The sequence below is a fragment of the Microtus oregoni genome, unplaced genomic scaffold (assembly GCF_018167655.1).
Source record: "Microtus oregoni isolate MIOR12 unplaced genomic scaffold, Mior012 000003F_ref0000135, whole genome shotgun sequence".
NCBI classification, from domain to species: domain Eukaryota; kingdom Metazoa; phylum Chordata; class Mammalia; order Rodentia; family Cricetidae; genus Microtus; species Microtus oregoni.
Genome location: NW_024543062.1, coordinates 21147197 through 21164851, shown reverse-complemented (window position 1 = coordinate 21164851; position 17655 = coordinate 21147197). Strand labels below are relative to the sequence as shown.

At 45.2% G+C, this 17655-nt stretch overlaps 1 protein-coding gene across 10 annotated transcripts in view; it reads right to left on the bottom strand.

Moving 5' to 3' along the window:
* The window catches only part of Kdm2b (lysine demethylase 2B), a 129917-nt gene that overhangs the window by 8835 nt on the left and 103427 nt on the right, over positions 1-17655 (bottom strand). For 4 of the 10 annotated variants that reach the window (XM_041648076.1, XM_041648081.1, XM_041648082.1 and 1 more), the window contains 7 exons: positions 9896-10120; positions 3402-3545; positions 2427-2513; positions 1991-2263; positions 1669-1782; positions 1030-1068; positions 168-847 (listed from right to left, as the gene is read on the bottom strand). In XM_041648076.1, coding sequence (XP_041504010.1) covers positions 168-847; positions 1030-1068; positions 1669-1782; positions 1991-2263; positions 2427-2513; positions 3402-3545; positions 9896-10120 — 1562 coding nt within the window. The remainder of the gene's footprint in view (positions 1-167; positions 848-1029; positions 1069-1668; positions 1783-1990; positions 2264-2426; positions 2514-3401; positions 3546-9895; positions 10121-17655) is intronic. The other 6 variants (XM_041648077.1, XM_041648078.1, XM_041648084.1 and 3 more) reach the window with 3 other exon arrangements.

Below are 17655 nucleotides of genomic sequence, written 5' to 3'. Positions count from 1 at the left end.
AACAAAAAACAAAACAAAAAAACAAACAAACAAAAAAAAGCAAATGGGCACCTCCCTTCCTGAGACTACACCTTTAACAGGAAACTAACTAATCTCTATAAGCAACTCAAGCAATATATGCTGCCATGGACTATCCTGAGCCCTACCTACACAGGGCTGTCCCTCACCAGCGGTTCCAGGTTCTGCAGACCCGCATGCAGACACACAGGTTTTGGTGGCTGAGGTAGCTGAAGACTGCCATCCACACCTCCCTGTGCATGACATGGGCTGCTCCATCGTCAAGGGGCAGCGAGTCAGGTGGAGGGCTGATGGGTGGTGGCCGGATCACATGACGCTCCACCTGGATGCACTTAGGTGAGGACGCAGAGGGTGGGGGCCGGGATGTAACACGAGGGGGGCTGCGCAGGCCAGGTCCCAGTGGGTGCCGTAGCTCCCGAGGGGTGCCGTTGAGCCCCTTGCTGAAGCGGTGGGGGCGCTCGCAGTGGCTTAGGGGCCTCTTTGGCTCCTCGTTCTCACTTTCAGGCTCTGACTTGATGGGCTGGTGGGTCTCGTGGGCCAAGGTACTCTCTGTTTTTTGGATCTCGTGGTTGAGCTCCTTGCTTAGCTCTTTGCTCAGCTCCTTGTTAGGAAGCCGCCGTTTCAGGCGCATCTTCACCTTTTTCTTCTCTTCTGGGCCTTCAGCCCCTTCAGTGCTGGGCCCAGCGGTGGGTGAGCTGGACCGTGACTGGTCACTCTCCCGGGCCTTAGGAGGTGCCTCAGGCAGATCGTCCTCTGGTTCCTGCTTGAAGCGCCGAAGGGGTTTGTTGGTCAGTGCCAACCGATCCTCAGCGTTCTTCCAGGACCGCCGCTGCAGGAGAGAGGGAAGGGTAAGGATGGGTGGCCTGTGATAACCCATGAAGTTTGGGATAGCACCCACCCCAGACTTTTCAACCCAATCATGGGATACACAAGGGCCATTGGGAGTGTTGCCTATAGCTCTGAAAGCTGAAAAGTGGGCTGCAGGTTCATGAGGGAGGGGGAAGATGGTACCTTTTTCCTGAAAAGCTTATCTTCTTTGCCAGGTTTTAGCTGCCATAAGGAAGAAAGGATACAGAGTTTGTTCCTTGCTCCTGGACTGGAGGAACATCATCCCCTTTACACCCCACCACACTGAGAGCCCGGTCTCTTCAGCAAGGGCTAGGACATCTTCCCCGCAAAGCCATGTCCTTCATATCTTACTAACAGACAGCATAGATAGTTCTGCCTGCTGACTTCCCAGAGAATAGTAGAAATGAAGGAGGACAGTAAACTGTTCCCACCCACCTCCCACCTGAGACAGACCAGAGACAGCAGTTGCTCATTAACAGCAGCTACTGCGAAGAAAGCCCAGGGCAGCTGGAGAGCAGGCAGAAGGCATCCCTAGCCAAGCCCTGCCAGGAGCTTCTCCAGATACCACCTTGTGGCTACTAAAGGCAAGGCCCATTAGCAGAGCAGTCACCAGGATCTTCCCAGCTGCAGCTTCCCCAACCAACAGAGACTTCTCAACCTCACAGAGCTGGCCCACTGCCGATTTGAGCCCAGGCCACAGGAGTATCTGTACCAATGGACCAGGGGTTCTGAGGGGTGGAGAGGAGAACAGCCTGGACTTGCAAGTCCCCAGGGCCTCAGGAGGGCGGGGCGTGGGAGCACCTGCTGCTGGAAGTAAGTGAGACTGGATCTCCACCAAGGGCTGAGACTGCTGCCTAGAGGGGGCCTCGGCGAGAGGTGAGAGGAAGAACCGGGGGACGTTTGAAGCGTCGAGGCCTAAAGGGGGTGGGAAGAGGAGTGACTTTGCTTGTTTCTTTCTTTTGGGCCAGGCTCTCAGGATTTGGGTGACCTGCTCAGGGCAGCTCTTAAGAGGCCAGGATCCCGAGTTCTACCCATTAACCTTCCCTGGTCCCCCGCCTCCACCCCATACTTAAGAACAGCCACACCACCCTTCTGCTGCTGCCCAGGGCTTCCCAGTTCATACTCGCTTGCGTCCACTCAGCTCTTGGGGCTTCTCATATTTCCGTTTCCTCCTTAGGTGTACATCATCAGACTTTCGGCGTAGGATGCTATCTGCAGGCACCTTTTTAGGGTGCTCATCTGACCTGCGTCGGGGAGCCTCTTCACACTCACTCCTCCGCTTGACAGGCTCCTGCCCTTCCTTGTTGTCCCGGTTCATCTTCTGCTCCTTGAGCAAGGAGCCAGGCAGGTTGGAGGCATACTTAAAGCCAGGGCCACGCTTTTGCTTGTTGTAGGCCAAAAAGAGAGAAGAACAATCCAACTGTATATCTTTGAACTTGCTCTTCCTCTCGCAGCCCGCCGCGCCCCACCTGACTGACAACTGGGGACAAGGCTGGCAAGGCCCAGCCCGTCCCTTTCTGCCAACCCGACCCAACCAGGGACTTGGAGTCCGCACTCACTTTCCCGGTCTTGCCAGCGTGGTTACACTTCGGACACTCCCAGCAATTGGGAAGCTCATCGTTGACCACACCCTCTGACTCCTTAATCTGAAAGGACAGGATAGGACTCAGTGGGCAGGGAACAGTGCCAAGAGGGTCCACAAAGATACAAGGTCTGCCTCAGCATTCACACCCCTCCCCCAAAGCTGTGTCCATCTTTTTTTTTTTTTTAGTTTTTTCGAGACAGGGTTTCTCTGTAGCTTTGGAGCCTGTCCTGGCACTAGCTCTTGTAGACCAGGCTGTCCATCTTGTATCTAGCCAAAAGAAAGGCTCTACCATGTGATTGTGTTATTTACTTTTGCTGAGCACAGGAGAAAAAGAGAAGCAGTAACTACCAGGAGAGGCTGGCTTCCAAAGCTATCAGGTGGGTGTGATGAGGGAATAAGGGCCAAAAACAAAGGCCCTCATCCCTTACAGCCCACAGATATGGATGCATTCTGGGATAGAGACATGTACCACCATAGAGTGGTTTCTTCCTTTCCAAGGTGAAACCAGCCGCCTGAGCCAGGCTGGCACAAAGGTCACCCAGAAGGCAGTCCTGTCCTAGCATATCACAGGAACCGGTTCCTGTTGCAGAGGTACAGGTGAGAAACCACCTGGCCTCCTTGGCTCAGACCCTTTTCTCTCAAAAGCCAGAAGTCAGGATCCTTAATTTCTATCTGCTGAGATACTTTGGATCCTGCTGGAGTTCTGAGGTACTGATTATTCTAAATAAACTGAATTTATTCACTTAGGATACTGCCCAAAACTCTTCCTGTCCTGGACTTATCACCTACACAGAATGCTCTAGAAGTGAGGGTCCTCTAGGAATTCAGCATGACACCTGTATATCCTCATGACCTAAGCAGCAGTCTCTAGGGACTAGCTGCCACATCATAACCATTGGGCCCTAAAGCATGGGGAGAAGCAGGGGTGTTCAGGGCCCTTAGAGCTTACCTTAAGGCATCCAGGGTGGATGATCTCGTTGCAGATGGAGCACTCCATAAGCATGAGGTTAAACTTGCCTTCTTCCTCTTCCACTGTGTCCTCCTTCCCTGCCTCGCCACACACAAGGCACACGGCGGTGTGGGGCAGCACTGGCTGAGGACCCAAGAAACACTGAAGTCAGCAGGGAGTGAACACAGTCCCTAGTGGAGACTAGGCAAAAGTTCTCCTAGGCCTGTCATGAATCAGAAAGCCGATCCAAGCGAATTTATTTACCTGTTTACATATTATTAGTACCTCTATGTGCCAGGTAATCTACAAGAACTAAGAATATAACAATAAATAAGACAGATCAAAATCTCTTGCACCCTGATCGTATCTTTTGGTGGAAGCAGACAGACAACATGAAGAACATATTCTGTTTATATACACAAATTTAAGTGTCAGACAAGGCTTCCCACTTGGAAAAGATCAGAAAGAAGTATGTCCACAGAGGGGCTGAAGTTCATCTTACCATTGGTATCAGGGCATAATCCACATGCCTCTGTTTACAAGACTTCAAAAGAGGAATGTGGGGTCATACCTATCTTAAATAAGGGCAAGACACGATTTACCTTCTGAAGTAAAGGTTCAAAAGCATGGGTGGGTGAAACTGTTGAGAGTCCTCAGGACTAGAGGCCAGATCCTGTCATCAAGGCAACCAGTCACTCAGGACCACATGCACACTGGAAGATTACCAATTCCGCTTCATGCCTTTGATTATTAACTTCATGAAAACCTCAACCCTTGAACACACATCCTTTTCACACAGGAAGTATGCACAAAGTACTTCCCCATGCTGAGGGATTGTTATTACAGGAAGCGTACATGTGACTAATGTGTGAGCTCAACTGACCACCACGTTCTCCACAGAACATCATTTTGTTCATCCACCCACCCATCCATCCATCCATCCATCCATCCATCCATCGTCAGGGTTTCACTATCTAGAGTTACCCTGCAGCCCAGGCTAACTGGAAACTCATGACCTACCTGCTTCATCCTCCCCTTTACTGGGATAACTGGTGTGAGCTACCATGTCTGGCTTAGAACATAATTTTTATTTTAAAAAGTAGAAAAACCATTAGCTGCTGTTACATTTTCTTGAAGACCTACATAATCCTGTCATTTACAAAAAGAAAACACACTGTCAATTGGTACAAATGACAAAATTCAAGAATCTAAAAGCAAATGAGGTTTTCCTTCACCTTGTTCCATGGCCAAGAACAGGTTCTATCAGAATGATGGCAACATTTACTATCAAATGTGATTCATTTGTGTATGTTCAGAGTATGCTGCAATCCTTAGGAAACTAGGCCTCAATAGACAGTGTGTAATGTTACAACATAACTGCGGAGCGAGGGCAAGACAACTTTTAGTGTAACAGTATAAAAATCTGACTGATACTGTTTCAGATTCCATTTTGCAATTAACTTAAAGAAGCTGCCTAAGGATAGTAGGGGCCCATGCCTTTAGTCCCAACTCTGAGGAAGCAGAGGCAGGAAGTTTGCTGTGAGTTCGAGATCAGAGCTAATTCCAGGACTATACAAAGAAACCCGGTCTCAAAAAAACAATAAACAAACTAAACTATAAATAAAAGGTGCCACCTATGGGACTCTGAAGGCTTGAAGTTATGTTCCTCCCTTGTTCAACTATCTGTTGGAGGCTGAATTTTCTTAATCCTCCACCCAAAAGAAAATATAACAGGTGGTATATAGAAGAAGCAGATATGAAAATAAAAGCCACAATGAGCCAGATACAAGAGATGTATAGAAACATGCAATAGTGTCATTCTTTCCCCTAATTATTTTTATTTTTTTTTAAATATTTATTTTTTATGTATACAATATTCTGTCTGTGTGTATGCCTGCTGGCCAGAAGAGGGCACCAGACCCCATTACAGATGGTTGTGAGCCACCATGTGGTTGCTGGGAATTGAACTCAGGACCTTTGGAAGCACAGGCAATGCTCTTAACCTTTGAGCCATCTCTCCAGCCCCTAATTATTTTTATTTTTGAAAATAGAATTAGCTCTCATAAAAACATGTCATTTGTGAATATGCTTAATTTAAAATGAACTTAAAACATTATTTTGCAATTGTATTTTCCCATATAATACTAGTAAACAAATAGCAGATAAACAGTTTTCTGGGGTCTTTATAATTTCTTAAGATCATATGATTTGAGAATTGCTATTATACATGATGATACACAGTGAGATCAGGGGCCAAGGCAAATAGATTTTCAGTCTTTTTGTGCTAATTAATGCCTAGTACACAGGGGAAGTACCATCATTTTCTTGTTTTGGTTTGACTTTAGAGACAGGGTTTCTCTGTGTTGCCCTGGCTGTCCTGGAACTCACTCCATAGACCAGGTTGGCCTTGAACTCACAGAGATTTGCCTGCCTGTGCCTCCTGAATGCTGGCTGGATTAAAGGCGTGGGCCGCCTCCACCGGGCTAGTACCACCAGTTTTAATTAAACTGCTTCAATTTATTTGAGGTCCTTACCGCAATATAAGCTGGGAAATATACATTCCATAGATAAATCAGAAAGTCTTTGTGAGGCTGGGAATGGTGACACAACACCTTTATTCCCAGAACTCAGAGGCAGGTGAGTTGCAATGAGTTTGAGCCCATTCAATGTTACACAGAAAGACCTTATCTTAAAAACAAACAAAAAACAATCCACAATTTTAAGGAGTCTGTGGAAACTGCTGGTTTTGGGAACAATGTCACCTAGACCTTGGGACAACTGGAAGTGACCCACCTTTGCACAAGTAGAAAGATACAGGAAACCCATGTGATCTCTACAGATGCCTAACAAGGTGCCTCCTTATTTACAGTCTTGTTAGTAGAGACTCTGCTCCATTTTTCTATCCCCACATAGCTTAAATTAGCTAAACATTTTCCCCCCAAAGACACTGCATTCTGTAGTCCAGACTGATTTGGCAACTGCTGTATTCAGACAGGCTGGCTTCACACTTTTGTCAATCCTCTGAGGGTTAGCCTTCCTCTAACCCTTCCCCTTTAACTGCCTGTGATCCATATGCTTGCCCCCTTTTCCAGCCCTTCTTCTCTTGATGTATAAAGTCTACCTCCTTAGGCTCCCTGTCTCTACGTGGCATCTCACACAGACATTGTTGCTTCCCAAGCTCATCTCCATGCAAGAATCTCTAAGTCGCTTCACCTCTGGTGCCTCAAAAATCAGTCTTTACCCTCAGACCTTCCTTTTGCTTCCATGGACTGTTTCCACCAAGACATCCCCTATTCTACTGATGACATACATGGCTGAACTCCTTGTTTTAGATGATGCCCTAACCCCCTCCAAGGTTGACAGTTTCCTGTGCAGTTTCCCCAACCTTGTTCACCTCATCAAGGTCCTTACTGCCTTTTCTTGTCCTCCAAAAACCAGCCTTTGCTGTTTCAGATAATGCTGGAACACAACATTTCCTTGAGTTTCAGTGAGCTGTTTTTTGTTTTTGTTTTCCCAAATACCAAGGCGGCCAACATCTCCTCATTCCACAACCTTCTGTTATTTCACAAAGGCTTCCTCCCCACACCCCCTAAGAAGGGTGTCTCTATATAGTTCTGACTGACCTGGAACTCTACATAGACCTGGCTGGCCTGGAACTCAAAAGATCTGCCTATCTTCTGAGTGCTAAGATTAATTAAAGGTATGATACAGGTTCAGTTCCTGGCACCTGTTTATTTGGTGGTTCACAACTGCCTGTAACTCCAGTCCCAGAGGACCTGATACTTCTTTCATCAGGCATATACAGTGGTGCACACACACACACATACACACAGATAAAACACTACACAATGCATGCATATGGTGTATATACATGCTGGCAAGAGTCATGCATCTAAGACAAAAGTAAATAAACCTAAAACAAACAACAACAACAAAAGAACTTGCATTTGATTTTGAGGAATAATATGCAGAATATATAAAGAACTTCTACAACTCATAAAAAGATCAAAAGACCAAAATAAAAAAAAATTAACTTAAAGATGGGCAAAGGTCTTGAAAGAAGATATACAAATGGCTAATGTGGGGCTGGAGAGATGGCTCAGAGGTTAAGAGCATTGCCTGCTTTTCCAAAGGTACTGCTGAGTTCAATTCCCAGCAACCACATGGTGGCTCACAACCATCTGTAAGGGGGTCTGGTGCCCTCTTCTGGCCTTCAGGCATACACACAGACAGAATATTGTATACATAATAAATAAATATTAAAAAAAACCCAAATGGCTAATGTGTACATAAAAAGGTGTTCAATAGGGGGCTGGAAAGATGGCTCAGAGGTTAAGAGCATTGCCTGTTCTTCCAGGGGTCCTGAGTTCAATTCCCAGCAACCACATGGTGGCTCACAACCATCTGTAAGGGGGTCTGATGCCCTCTTCTGGCCAGCAGGCACACACACAGACAGAATATTGTATACAACACAGAATATTGTATACATAATTAATAAATGAATGAATAAATAAATAAAATAAAAAAGGTGTTCAACATCAATCATTATTAGGGAAATACTATTAAAGCAAGAAAATAATATGGCCTAAGATGTTGAGAAATGGAATCTCTGTACTTCTCGTGCAATGTGAAATTGTATCACCACTGTGGAAATTACTCAAAGAATAAAAACAGAATTATGATCCAACAGTTCCACTTCTGCCCAGAGGACAGAAAAGGTGTTCAAAGTATTCATGTTTATTGCAATGTTATTCACAAGAGGCAAGAGGTAGAAACAACTAATATAGCCACACTCAGAAAAGAAAAAGGTATGATATACATCTAATATAATCATGCATAAATCCAATATTACTCAACATTAACAAATTTCTGAGCCAGGTGTGGTAGCACACACCCATCCCAGCATGTGGGAGGCTGGTGCAAGAGGACTGTCAGAGTTTGATGCCAGTAGAGCTACAAAGCAACACATGGCACAATAAACAGACATACAAATTTTCTTTTCTTTTTTTTTTTTTTTTGAGGGGGGGAGTGGGGTCAAGACAGGGTTTCTCTGTGTAGCTTTGGAGCCTATCCTAGAACTCACTCTACAAACCAGGCTGTCCTCAACCTCAGAGATCCACCTGCCTCTCTGCTTCTTGGTGCTAGGTGTGTGCCACCATCACCTGGCTCAAACATACAAAACTTTTAAATTAAAACAATTCTGTCATGCATGAAAACTGTATCTTTGAGCATATTATGCTAAGTAAAATAAACTACTCATAAAATGACACTGTCCACTGTCCACGTTCACACACACATGCTATCTACAGTGGTGCAACTCTTAGAAACTGAAAATGTTGTGGTTTTTAGGAAGTGTGCTCATATGCCAGTATGAGTGTAGGGAAAAGGGGAAGGTGCCCAGGGCCTGGGAGTGGGAGCAGCAGCATTCAGGGAGAAAAAGCTCACTAACCTAATACCATGCTGGACTTAGGGACCAGTTCACCAGGGTTGAGGAATCTGGTTACTCCAGCTAAGCTAGCTTTTTAATGGGGCTGGAGGAAGACCACTGGGCCCCCAGGGAGTGGGGCTCAGGGAAGGCAAATTCTGAGAGTGTGTGATGGAGGGAACTAAAATTGAACTCTAGGACTGTGTCAGGTTGCCAAAGAAGTGTGAGGTGTATGAGAGGCTGGCCAAGTTCTCCATGGGCCCAGATCTCCCATGCCATGTCTCATTCCTCCTCCTCTAGGACAAAACTGACCTCCCATCCAAACTTCTAACAATAAAGAAAAAACAGGAAAGAAAGGACCAGAATCATATGAACTGTACCATAAACGCTGGCAACAGGATTCATGTCAAGACAGGCTCCCCAGACCTCTTTAATAAAGTATTCAGCCATTTCAACAAGGGAAAAAGAATTACAGACCACCAGTTGACAAACAGGAGCCTGACACATGGCAAGGATACCCTACCCCGGTACAACCAAGGGTAGCTGAGAAGAGCATCACCTAAAACCCCTTATATCCCACAAGGAGCTCCTTTAGGGCAAGACAGACCAGCAAGCACGAAGCAGAGATGATGGAGGAGGGTCTTCTGTCTATGTATACTTTCATTGGATAATAAAGAGACTGCCTTGGCCTTTTAATAGGGCAGAAAATTAGGTGGGCGGAGTAGACAGAACAGAATGCTGGGAGGAAGAAGGCAGTGAGGCAGATGCCATGGAGCCAGCAGCCAGGTCAGACATGCTGAATCTTTCCCAGTAAGCCACCACCTTGTGGTGCTACACAGATTACTAAATATGGGTTAAAGCAAGATGAGAGAATTAGCCAATAAGAGGCTGAAACTAATGGGCCAAGCAGTGTTTAAAAGAATACAGTTTCCATGTTATTATTTCCGGGGCTAAGCTAGCCGTGTGGGAGCCGGGCGGGAAGAAAAGCAAGTCTGCTTGCCTCGTCACTACACAGGGAAGCTCAGCATCCTGCAAGAAGAGCCCCTACCCATGCATCCCATGCACTCACCGCGATGCACTGCCGCATGATGCAGCTCTGCTTCATGCGCCCAGGGCCTCCGAATTTCTTCATATCCTTGCAAAAATGACACTCTCCGCACTCCGTCCGCAGGCAGGCCTCGCACTTGCGGCATCGCGTCCGGCGCCTGCGAGCTCCTGCTGTTGTTCGGTTGGCAGCCAACTTCACCGCTGAGGCTGGGCCCAACTTGCCCTTAGGCCGACCCACCACCCGGTTCTGGTGGAGAATAGATAGAACAAATGAAATGGGAGGCTTCAGGAATAGTCAAGCACCTAGGAGAGAGCTTCAGGTTGAGCTGTATACCCAAGCAAGAGATGCTTAAGGTGGCAATCTTGGTACAGCAGAGATGGGATTCAGGACAACTAGGTTAAAGGAGAGCAAGTCAAGTTAAATTTTATGACAGGTAACTTTTTGAAAGGGGGAAACTCGGACATAGGCAAACATGTACAGTAGGAATACATATGGAGACACGGGGAAAGTGCCACCTGACTGGCATCCAAAGACTACAGACCAACATCAGATGCCAGAAGCAAAGAAGGATCCTCAACTTGAACCTCTGGAGAAAATTTGATCTTGGACTTCTGTTCTCCAAAACTATGAAGCCTATAGTTTTAAGCCCTCTACTAGCACAGCTTTAGGGTAACTTAACTACTATAGAAAACATCCGAGCTGTGCTGGCAGCCACCCTGGCCTCAGACCTTTTAGACCCTGATGGCTGCTCTAACATCCTCCTGCCCAAAGTTAAGTGACACTTCCTGAGAAAGGGGCACACTGGGCCACTGTCTGCTTCTGATACCTGTGCCAGAACACCAGAACATCAGAAACACATTACATAGGACCAATTCACTTTTGGGGGAAGCTCAAGGGCCCAGTACTCATGAGAGTGTTTATCTCAAGCTCTGAGACAAGGCACAGAAGAGCTGCTGACATCACAGGGATCCCATGCAACACTATATGGCCATTACATAGATTCCCTGCACCCAGACACGCAAAGAGAATTGGGCAGCACCCTGAAGAGGACCCTATACTTCAGAGGCCCTTTCCTAACTGGGCTTAAGTATTCTTCCTTTCGACTGGGAAAAATAGATCAAATAAAAATAAAGCACCATTCAACAGCTATAGTTCTTGCCTCTAGTCCCCACCCTAGAGCCTCCTGCAAATCTACGATGCATGGTGGACCTGACAAGACAACTACTGGGAGAAGCCCTGTCTCAAGAAAAAAAACAAAAAAAACAAAAGCACCCCCCCCAAAAAAAAACCCAAAACAACAACACCAAAAAAAAAAAAAAACATTAAAGACCTATGTAGAAAAGTTTGCTGGGCGGTGGTGGCACACACCTTTAATACCAGCACTTGGGGGCAGAGACAGGCAGATCTCTCTGAGTTCAAGGCCAGCCTGGTCCAGGACAGGCCAGAGCTAGTTCCAGGACAGGCTCCAAAGCTACAGAGAAACCCTGTCTCCAAAGGGGGGGGGGGGGATGACAACTACTGGGGCCACTGTGCACCAAGGCTCTGAGACAGGAAGGACATCATGGAAGAGAGAGTACTGTCTAAAGCAGTGGTTCTAACCTGGGGGCCGAACAACCCTTTTACAAGGGTTGCCTAAGATCATCAGAAAATACAGATCTTTACATTATGATCCATAACAGTAACAAAATTAGTTATGAAGTAGCTACAAAAATAATTTTATGGTTGGGGGCCACCACAACATGAGGAACTGTATTAAAGGGTCACAGCATTAGAACCTTTTGGAGCATGAGTTTACTGGGACAAGTTTAGTCCCTCTGCTAGGGAGGGCACTAGCTTAACTGCCACCTAATGTTTAAAGTCACTTTTTAGGCAACTGCTTATTCTCAGTAAACTTTGATAGTTTGCTAATAATCCTAATCCACAGGCCTGCAGAGTCGTTACTGTGAAGCTTGCTAGCTTCCAGGGACCTCTGACTTCAGGGGCTTTCTAGGGTGCCCGCCCACATTAGAAAGAAAAGAAGTCTACCTTTCTCCTTGAACAACGCCACATCATCAGTTACGATCTTCTCTCAAGCATACTTTCCTAGCCGTCTGTAACATTCAAGTTAGTTGTCACGCCTCTACAGGCTCAATCGCTAAGAGAAAAGGCCTGTGACACTCCCACTCTTATCTGCTCAACACCAATTTGCTCTCACAGGGTTTCTGGCCCATGCACCCTCATCTCCCCTATGATAGGAGGAACAAGGATGAGCAGGACACAGTCTAGAGGGCTACCCACCCACTAGTCACTCTTCCTTCAAGTAGTAGAGGCTTCCACAGACCCTCCTTTTTCTTGAAGTGAGTTTGGGCTTCCCCCAAACACACTTAAGACCAGTTCTACTATCTTTAATGGAACACAACAGCCTTTATACAGCATATGTCAAGGCAAGTTAGGTCTGCAATCAAGTAAGTATATCACAACCAGAGTCCAAGAGTTTGTGAATTTGAGAATGGCACACACAGACTATGGGCCTGAGTTCTGAAAACTCAGCAACTGCCCAAACAGCAACAAGAGAGCTACCTAAAAACCAGCAATGCTGTCAAAAGTAGAGCCCAGAGGAAGTCTTCTCCTTACAACACACTGTACCTACCTTCTACCAGGGGCCAGTGTCCTCACAGCTCACTCATCAAACTCTGACAAACATGGCAGTGGCACGAGTCACTGGGAGCCTCTGGTTAAGTATAGAGAGGGGTAGCACGCCATCCAACTCCAAGGGAAAAACCAAGGAGGAGGGCTTATTTTGTTACAGGAAATTCTATAGACTGGTCTCTTTTATGAAAACAAAACTAAAGAAATTCAGTCCAAAGTTATGTTGAATGCCAAAGGCCAGAGGAGCTTACGTTCCCTTACTTTCCAAAGCATTATTTCCTACCTCAACAAAGTGAACCGACCTAGACCTAACTAGCAGAGACATACTGGAAAATGACAGAGCAAATGACAGAAACCTTCAAAGAAATTGTTTCCCAGGACCTCTCTGTAAATCTAGCTAGAGAAAGGCCTTGGCTATGGTTACCAGCTGGCATGTTAAAAGGAAACCAACTATACCCGTTGTGGTGGTGCACACCTTTAATCTTCGCACTCAGGAGGCAGAGGCAGGTGGATCTCAGAGAGTGAGGACAGCCTAGCCTACGGAGCGAGTTCCAGACAGCCAGGACTGCTAAACAGAGAAAGTTTGTCTTGAAAAATCAAACCAAACCAAACCAAACCAAAACAACAACAACAAAACCCAACTAAAAAGCCAACTAGATCTAGGCACAGTGGTGCATACCTTTCACCTCAGCACTCTAGTAAGTCTAGCCTAATCTACAAAGAAAGTCCCGAGACAGGGTCATACAGAGAGGCACTGTCTCAAAAGAAAGAGGAACAAACAAAACATCCAACTAGAACTCTGAAGAACCAAGCAGAAAACCCCCACAGGAACAGATTCTAGACAAGTGTGAAGACAAAAAAGGAAGATGAATTAGCCAAAGTCACCTCATTTTGCCATGAAGCTTTTCTCATTATCCTCTGTGTAGTCCCCAAAGCTTCCAACACCAGCTCTAAACTCCACATTATCCTTTATTCCACCACATGGAGCATGCCAGCTTCAAGATCATTTACTAGTCTTTTTATTTAAATTCCCAGGCTGGCCCTAATTATCAGGCAGCCAAGGGTGACTTTAAACCCCTGATCCTCTTGCCTTCACCTCTTGAGTGCTGAGATTACAGGCATGTACCACCATCTCTGGCGTATGCAGGGCTGGGGATGGAGCCTAGGGCTCAGTGCATGCTAGGTAAGCACTCTAGAAACTGAACTATATTCCCAGCTCTACTTGTTGATGTAATCAGCCCAAGACCCACATTTTTAATTCATTAAAAGAGAAAAAAAGGGGGAGCATTTATAGCTGGGTGGTAGTGGTGCGAACTTTTAGTCCAGTCCCAGCACTCCTGGGAGGATAAGCAGGATCTCCATGAGTTCAAGGCTAACCTGGTCTACAGAGCTAGTTCCAGGACAGCCAAGGCTACACAAAGAAACTCTGTCTCTAAACCAACCAACCAACCAATCAATCAAACAAAAGGTTATAAAAACTAGAACATATATATATATATATATATATATATACATACATATATATATAAAGAACCCTTTAAAGTATATATATATATACTTTATTCATTATATATATACTTTAAAGGGTTCTTTATATATATGTATATATATGTTCTAATATATATATATATATATATATATATACTTTAAAGGGTTCTTTCCCCAAGACCAATTCAAAAGCATCTCCCTTAAAAGGAAAGGTCTCACTATGCAGCCCTGGCAGGCCTCAAACTTGTAGCAATATGCCTGCCTCTTCCTCTTGAGTGTTGGGATTAAAGGTGTCCCACCACGACCATAAAGGAAATGTTATGTTATTCTAAATATTTAATGAGTATCTCCGATCTACCAGGTTCATCTTCCAGAAAGTTTATGGGTAGAATCTCACTAATCGCACATCTATGTGACACACATACACACAAATGTTTTTTTTAAAAATGATGAAAGTCAAAGCTAAGAACTCAGCTGTATGCTTAGCATGCAGAAGACTCGAGTTTGATCCTCAGAACCAAAAAAAAAAAAAAAAAAAAGAAGTAGGAAGAAACAACATAAAGTGGAAGGTTTTGGAGTTTGTGGTTCCAAAACTTATTACAAAAGGGCAGTCAATAAGGTGCAATGCTGGCATAAGAACTAGAGATTATGGGAAAGAACTAAGGGTCTAGAAATGAATTTTTTTTTAACCAAATGGTTTTCAACAAGGGTACCAAAAAAAATTCAGTTGGGGAAAAGAATTTTTTTTTCAACAAATTATGCTGAAAAAAGTGGAAATCCACAAGCAAAAGAATGAAGACAGCCGGGCGGTGGTGACACACGCCTTTAATCCCAGCACTCGGGAGGCAGAGGCAGGCAGATCTCTGTGAATCTGAGGCCAGCCTGATCTACAAGAGCTAGTTCCAGGACAGACTCCAAAGTTACAGAGAAAAAGCCAAAAACAAAAGGGGGGGGGGGGGCTGGAGAGATGGCTCAGTGGTTAAGAGCATTGCCTGCTCTTCCAAAGGTCCTGAGTTCAATTTCCAGCAACCACATGGTGGCTCACAACCATCTGTAATGAGGTCTGATGCCCTCTTCTGGCCTGCAGACATACACACAGAATATTGTATAAATAATGAATAAATATTTAAAAAGGGGGGGGGGAGTGGCTAGGATATAGAATAAAGAATTCTTAACAACTCAATGATAAAAAGACAAAAATGTCAACTTAAATCTGGGCCAAAAGAGAACTAGAGAGGTAACTCAGTGGTTAAGAGCACTGCCTGCTCTTCCAGGAGTTGGGTTCAATTCTCTGTACCCACAAGTGACTTAATCACCTGTAACTCTAGTTCCAGGGAATTTGATGCCCTCTTCTGGCCTCTATGGGCATTGAATGTACACAGTGAACAGACACATGTGCAGGTAAAACAATTTTAATAGCTATCTTTTTTTTTTTTTTTGGTTTTTCGAGACAGGGTTTCTCTGTGGTTTTGGAGCCTGTCCTGGAACTAGCTCTTGTAGACCAGGCTGGTCTCGAACTCACAGAGATCCGCCTGCCTCTGCCTCCCGAGTGCTGGGATTAAAGGCGTGCGCCACCACCGCCCGGCTAATAGCTATCTCTTAAAAAATACAAAACACACAAATGACCAACAAACAAGGACAAGATGCTCAGCATCACTAGCATTAAGAGTCTGCCATGTGCTCTGGGGATTCATTCATTAACCCCCTCATTCACATATTCACCCACTCATCCACCCACCCAAGTGTTTTCTGGCTGTAAATTATGAACCAGATTCAATGCTAAACTCTGGGACTACTGAGATGAGTAAGCTGTGTAGCCTACTCGTAAAGACATTACAGTCTGGAAGGAGAAATACAGAAACCACGTAAATTAACATGATGATACTACAAAAGCTAACTCTCAAGTGCTAGTCACTTTTTAATATATTTGTATCAATAGCTTATTATAAAGTAGGAATTGTGTCCATTTACAAATAAGCAAACTCTAGACAGTGCAGTTAAGTAACCTGCCCACTGTCATAGTGCCGATAAATGAGAAAACTAAGCTATGAGCCTAGGAAGTAGCTCTAAAGCCTAGATTCTGGTATGCAAACCCAGAAGAGATGCCTCATCTTCCAGAAAAGGCAGGTCGGAAAGACCAACCCAGACCAAAGCAAACGTGATTCCAACGGCAGTAGAGGGAGAAGAGGACTCCACAGGACAGTGCTGAGGATGGGGTTAGGGAGTGGACAGTGTAGGCAGAAGGAAGGAAAAAAAGAGATGTGAAAATACATGATACATCCAAGAACTACAAAAAGCTCAGCAAAACTTCTGGAAAGGAGCTCCGAGGTAGAAGGAACCTAATCTGCAAGGCCTCCTAGGCCACAGTTAGGAAACACACCCTGTACTTATGGGACTTCACACACAGGGGCAGCAGGACTGTGCTCTGGCAATAATATAGGGAATGAGATTTCATGGGCAGTAAGCAAGACAAAATTTGAGGGTATGAACAAAATCAGCACATGATAACAGCAGGGGACAATTCCGGATCCTGGTAATGGGTAGAATATAGGAGTGCAGGCAGGGTGAATTTCTGTCTGGCCTGAGCAACAGGCAGAGCAAGGAAGTCAAAGAAGTGGAGGAAACAATTTGCAAGACCTAGGGAACAAACCAAAGCAAAGATACACATCAGGAACCAACATCATGTAAGGGCTAAAGTTGTACCAGGGATTGCATCAGGGATGGTGAGGTTGAGAGGGCAGCCAGAAGGAAAAGTCTTTGATAGCAATCCTAAAACTGAAAATATTAAAGTGACCCCAACCAAGACTGATCCCTCCAGGAATGCCAGGATGACAGGAAAAGCAGGAGAAAGTTGCTCTCATCAAGAGCCAGGGAAGTCTCAAGAAACAAATGGTCAAGAGTTTCTACAGTGGGAAGATGGACCTGGATTCAATTTCCAGTACCTACATGGCAGTTCACAACTGTCTATAACTCCAGTTCCAGGGCACCTGACACCCTCATAAAGACATACATGCAGGCAAAACACCAATGCACTTTAGAAAAAAAATTTTTTTTAAATATTTATTTATTATGCATACAATATTCTGTCTGTGTGTGTGTCTGCAAGAAGAGACCAAACCTCATTACAGATGGTTGTGAGCCACCATGTGGTTGCTGGGAATTGAACTCATGACCTTTGGAAGAGCAGGCAATGCTCTTAACCGCTGAGCCATCTCTCCAGCCCCTAGAAAAAAATTTTTAATGGGCAGTAGTGGCGCACACCTTTGACCTGCATACAGGAGGCAGAGGTAAGCTGATCTGAGTTTACAATAAGTTCCAAGACAGCCAGAGTTACAGAGAGAAACCCTGCCTTGAAGGAGGGGGTGAAAAAAAAAAGGTAGTCAAGTCAGAAGACACAATAAAATGTAGCTAAATGTTTCTACAATTAAGACAGCTTTACAGGTCTAGTGGGCTCACAGCTACTTGGAAGGCTGAGGTAGGAAGATCAAACAGAGTAAGTTGAAGGCCAACCTGAGAAACTCAGTGAGATTGTCTCAAAAAGTAAAAAGAAAACAGTAAACTGTTCAGTGGTGGTACCCGCCTTTAATCCCAGCACTCAGGAGGCAGAGGCTGGCGATCTCTGAATTCTGAGGCCAGCCTGGTTTACAGAGGGAGTTCCAGGACAG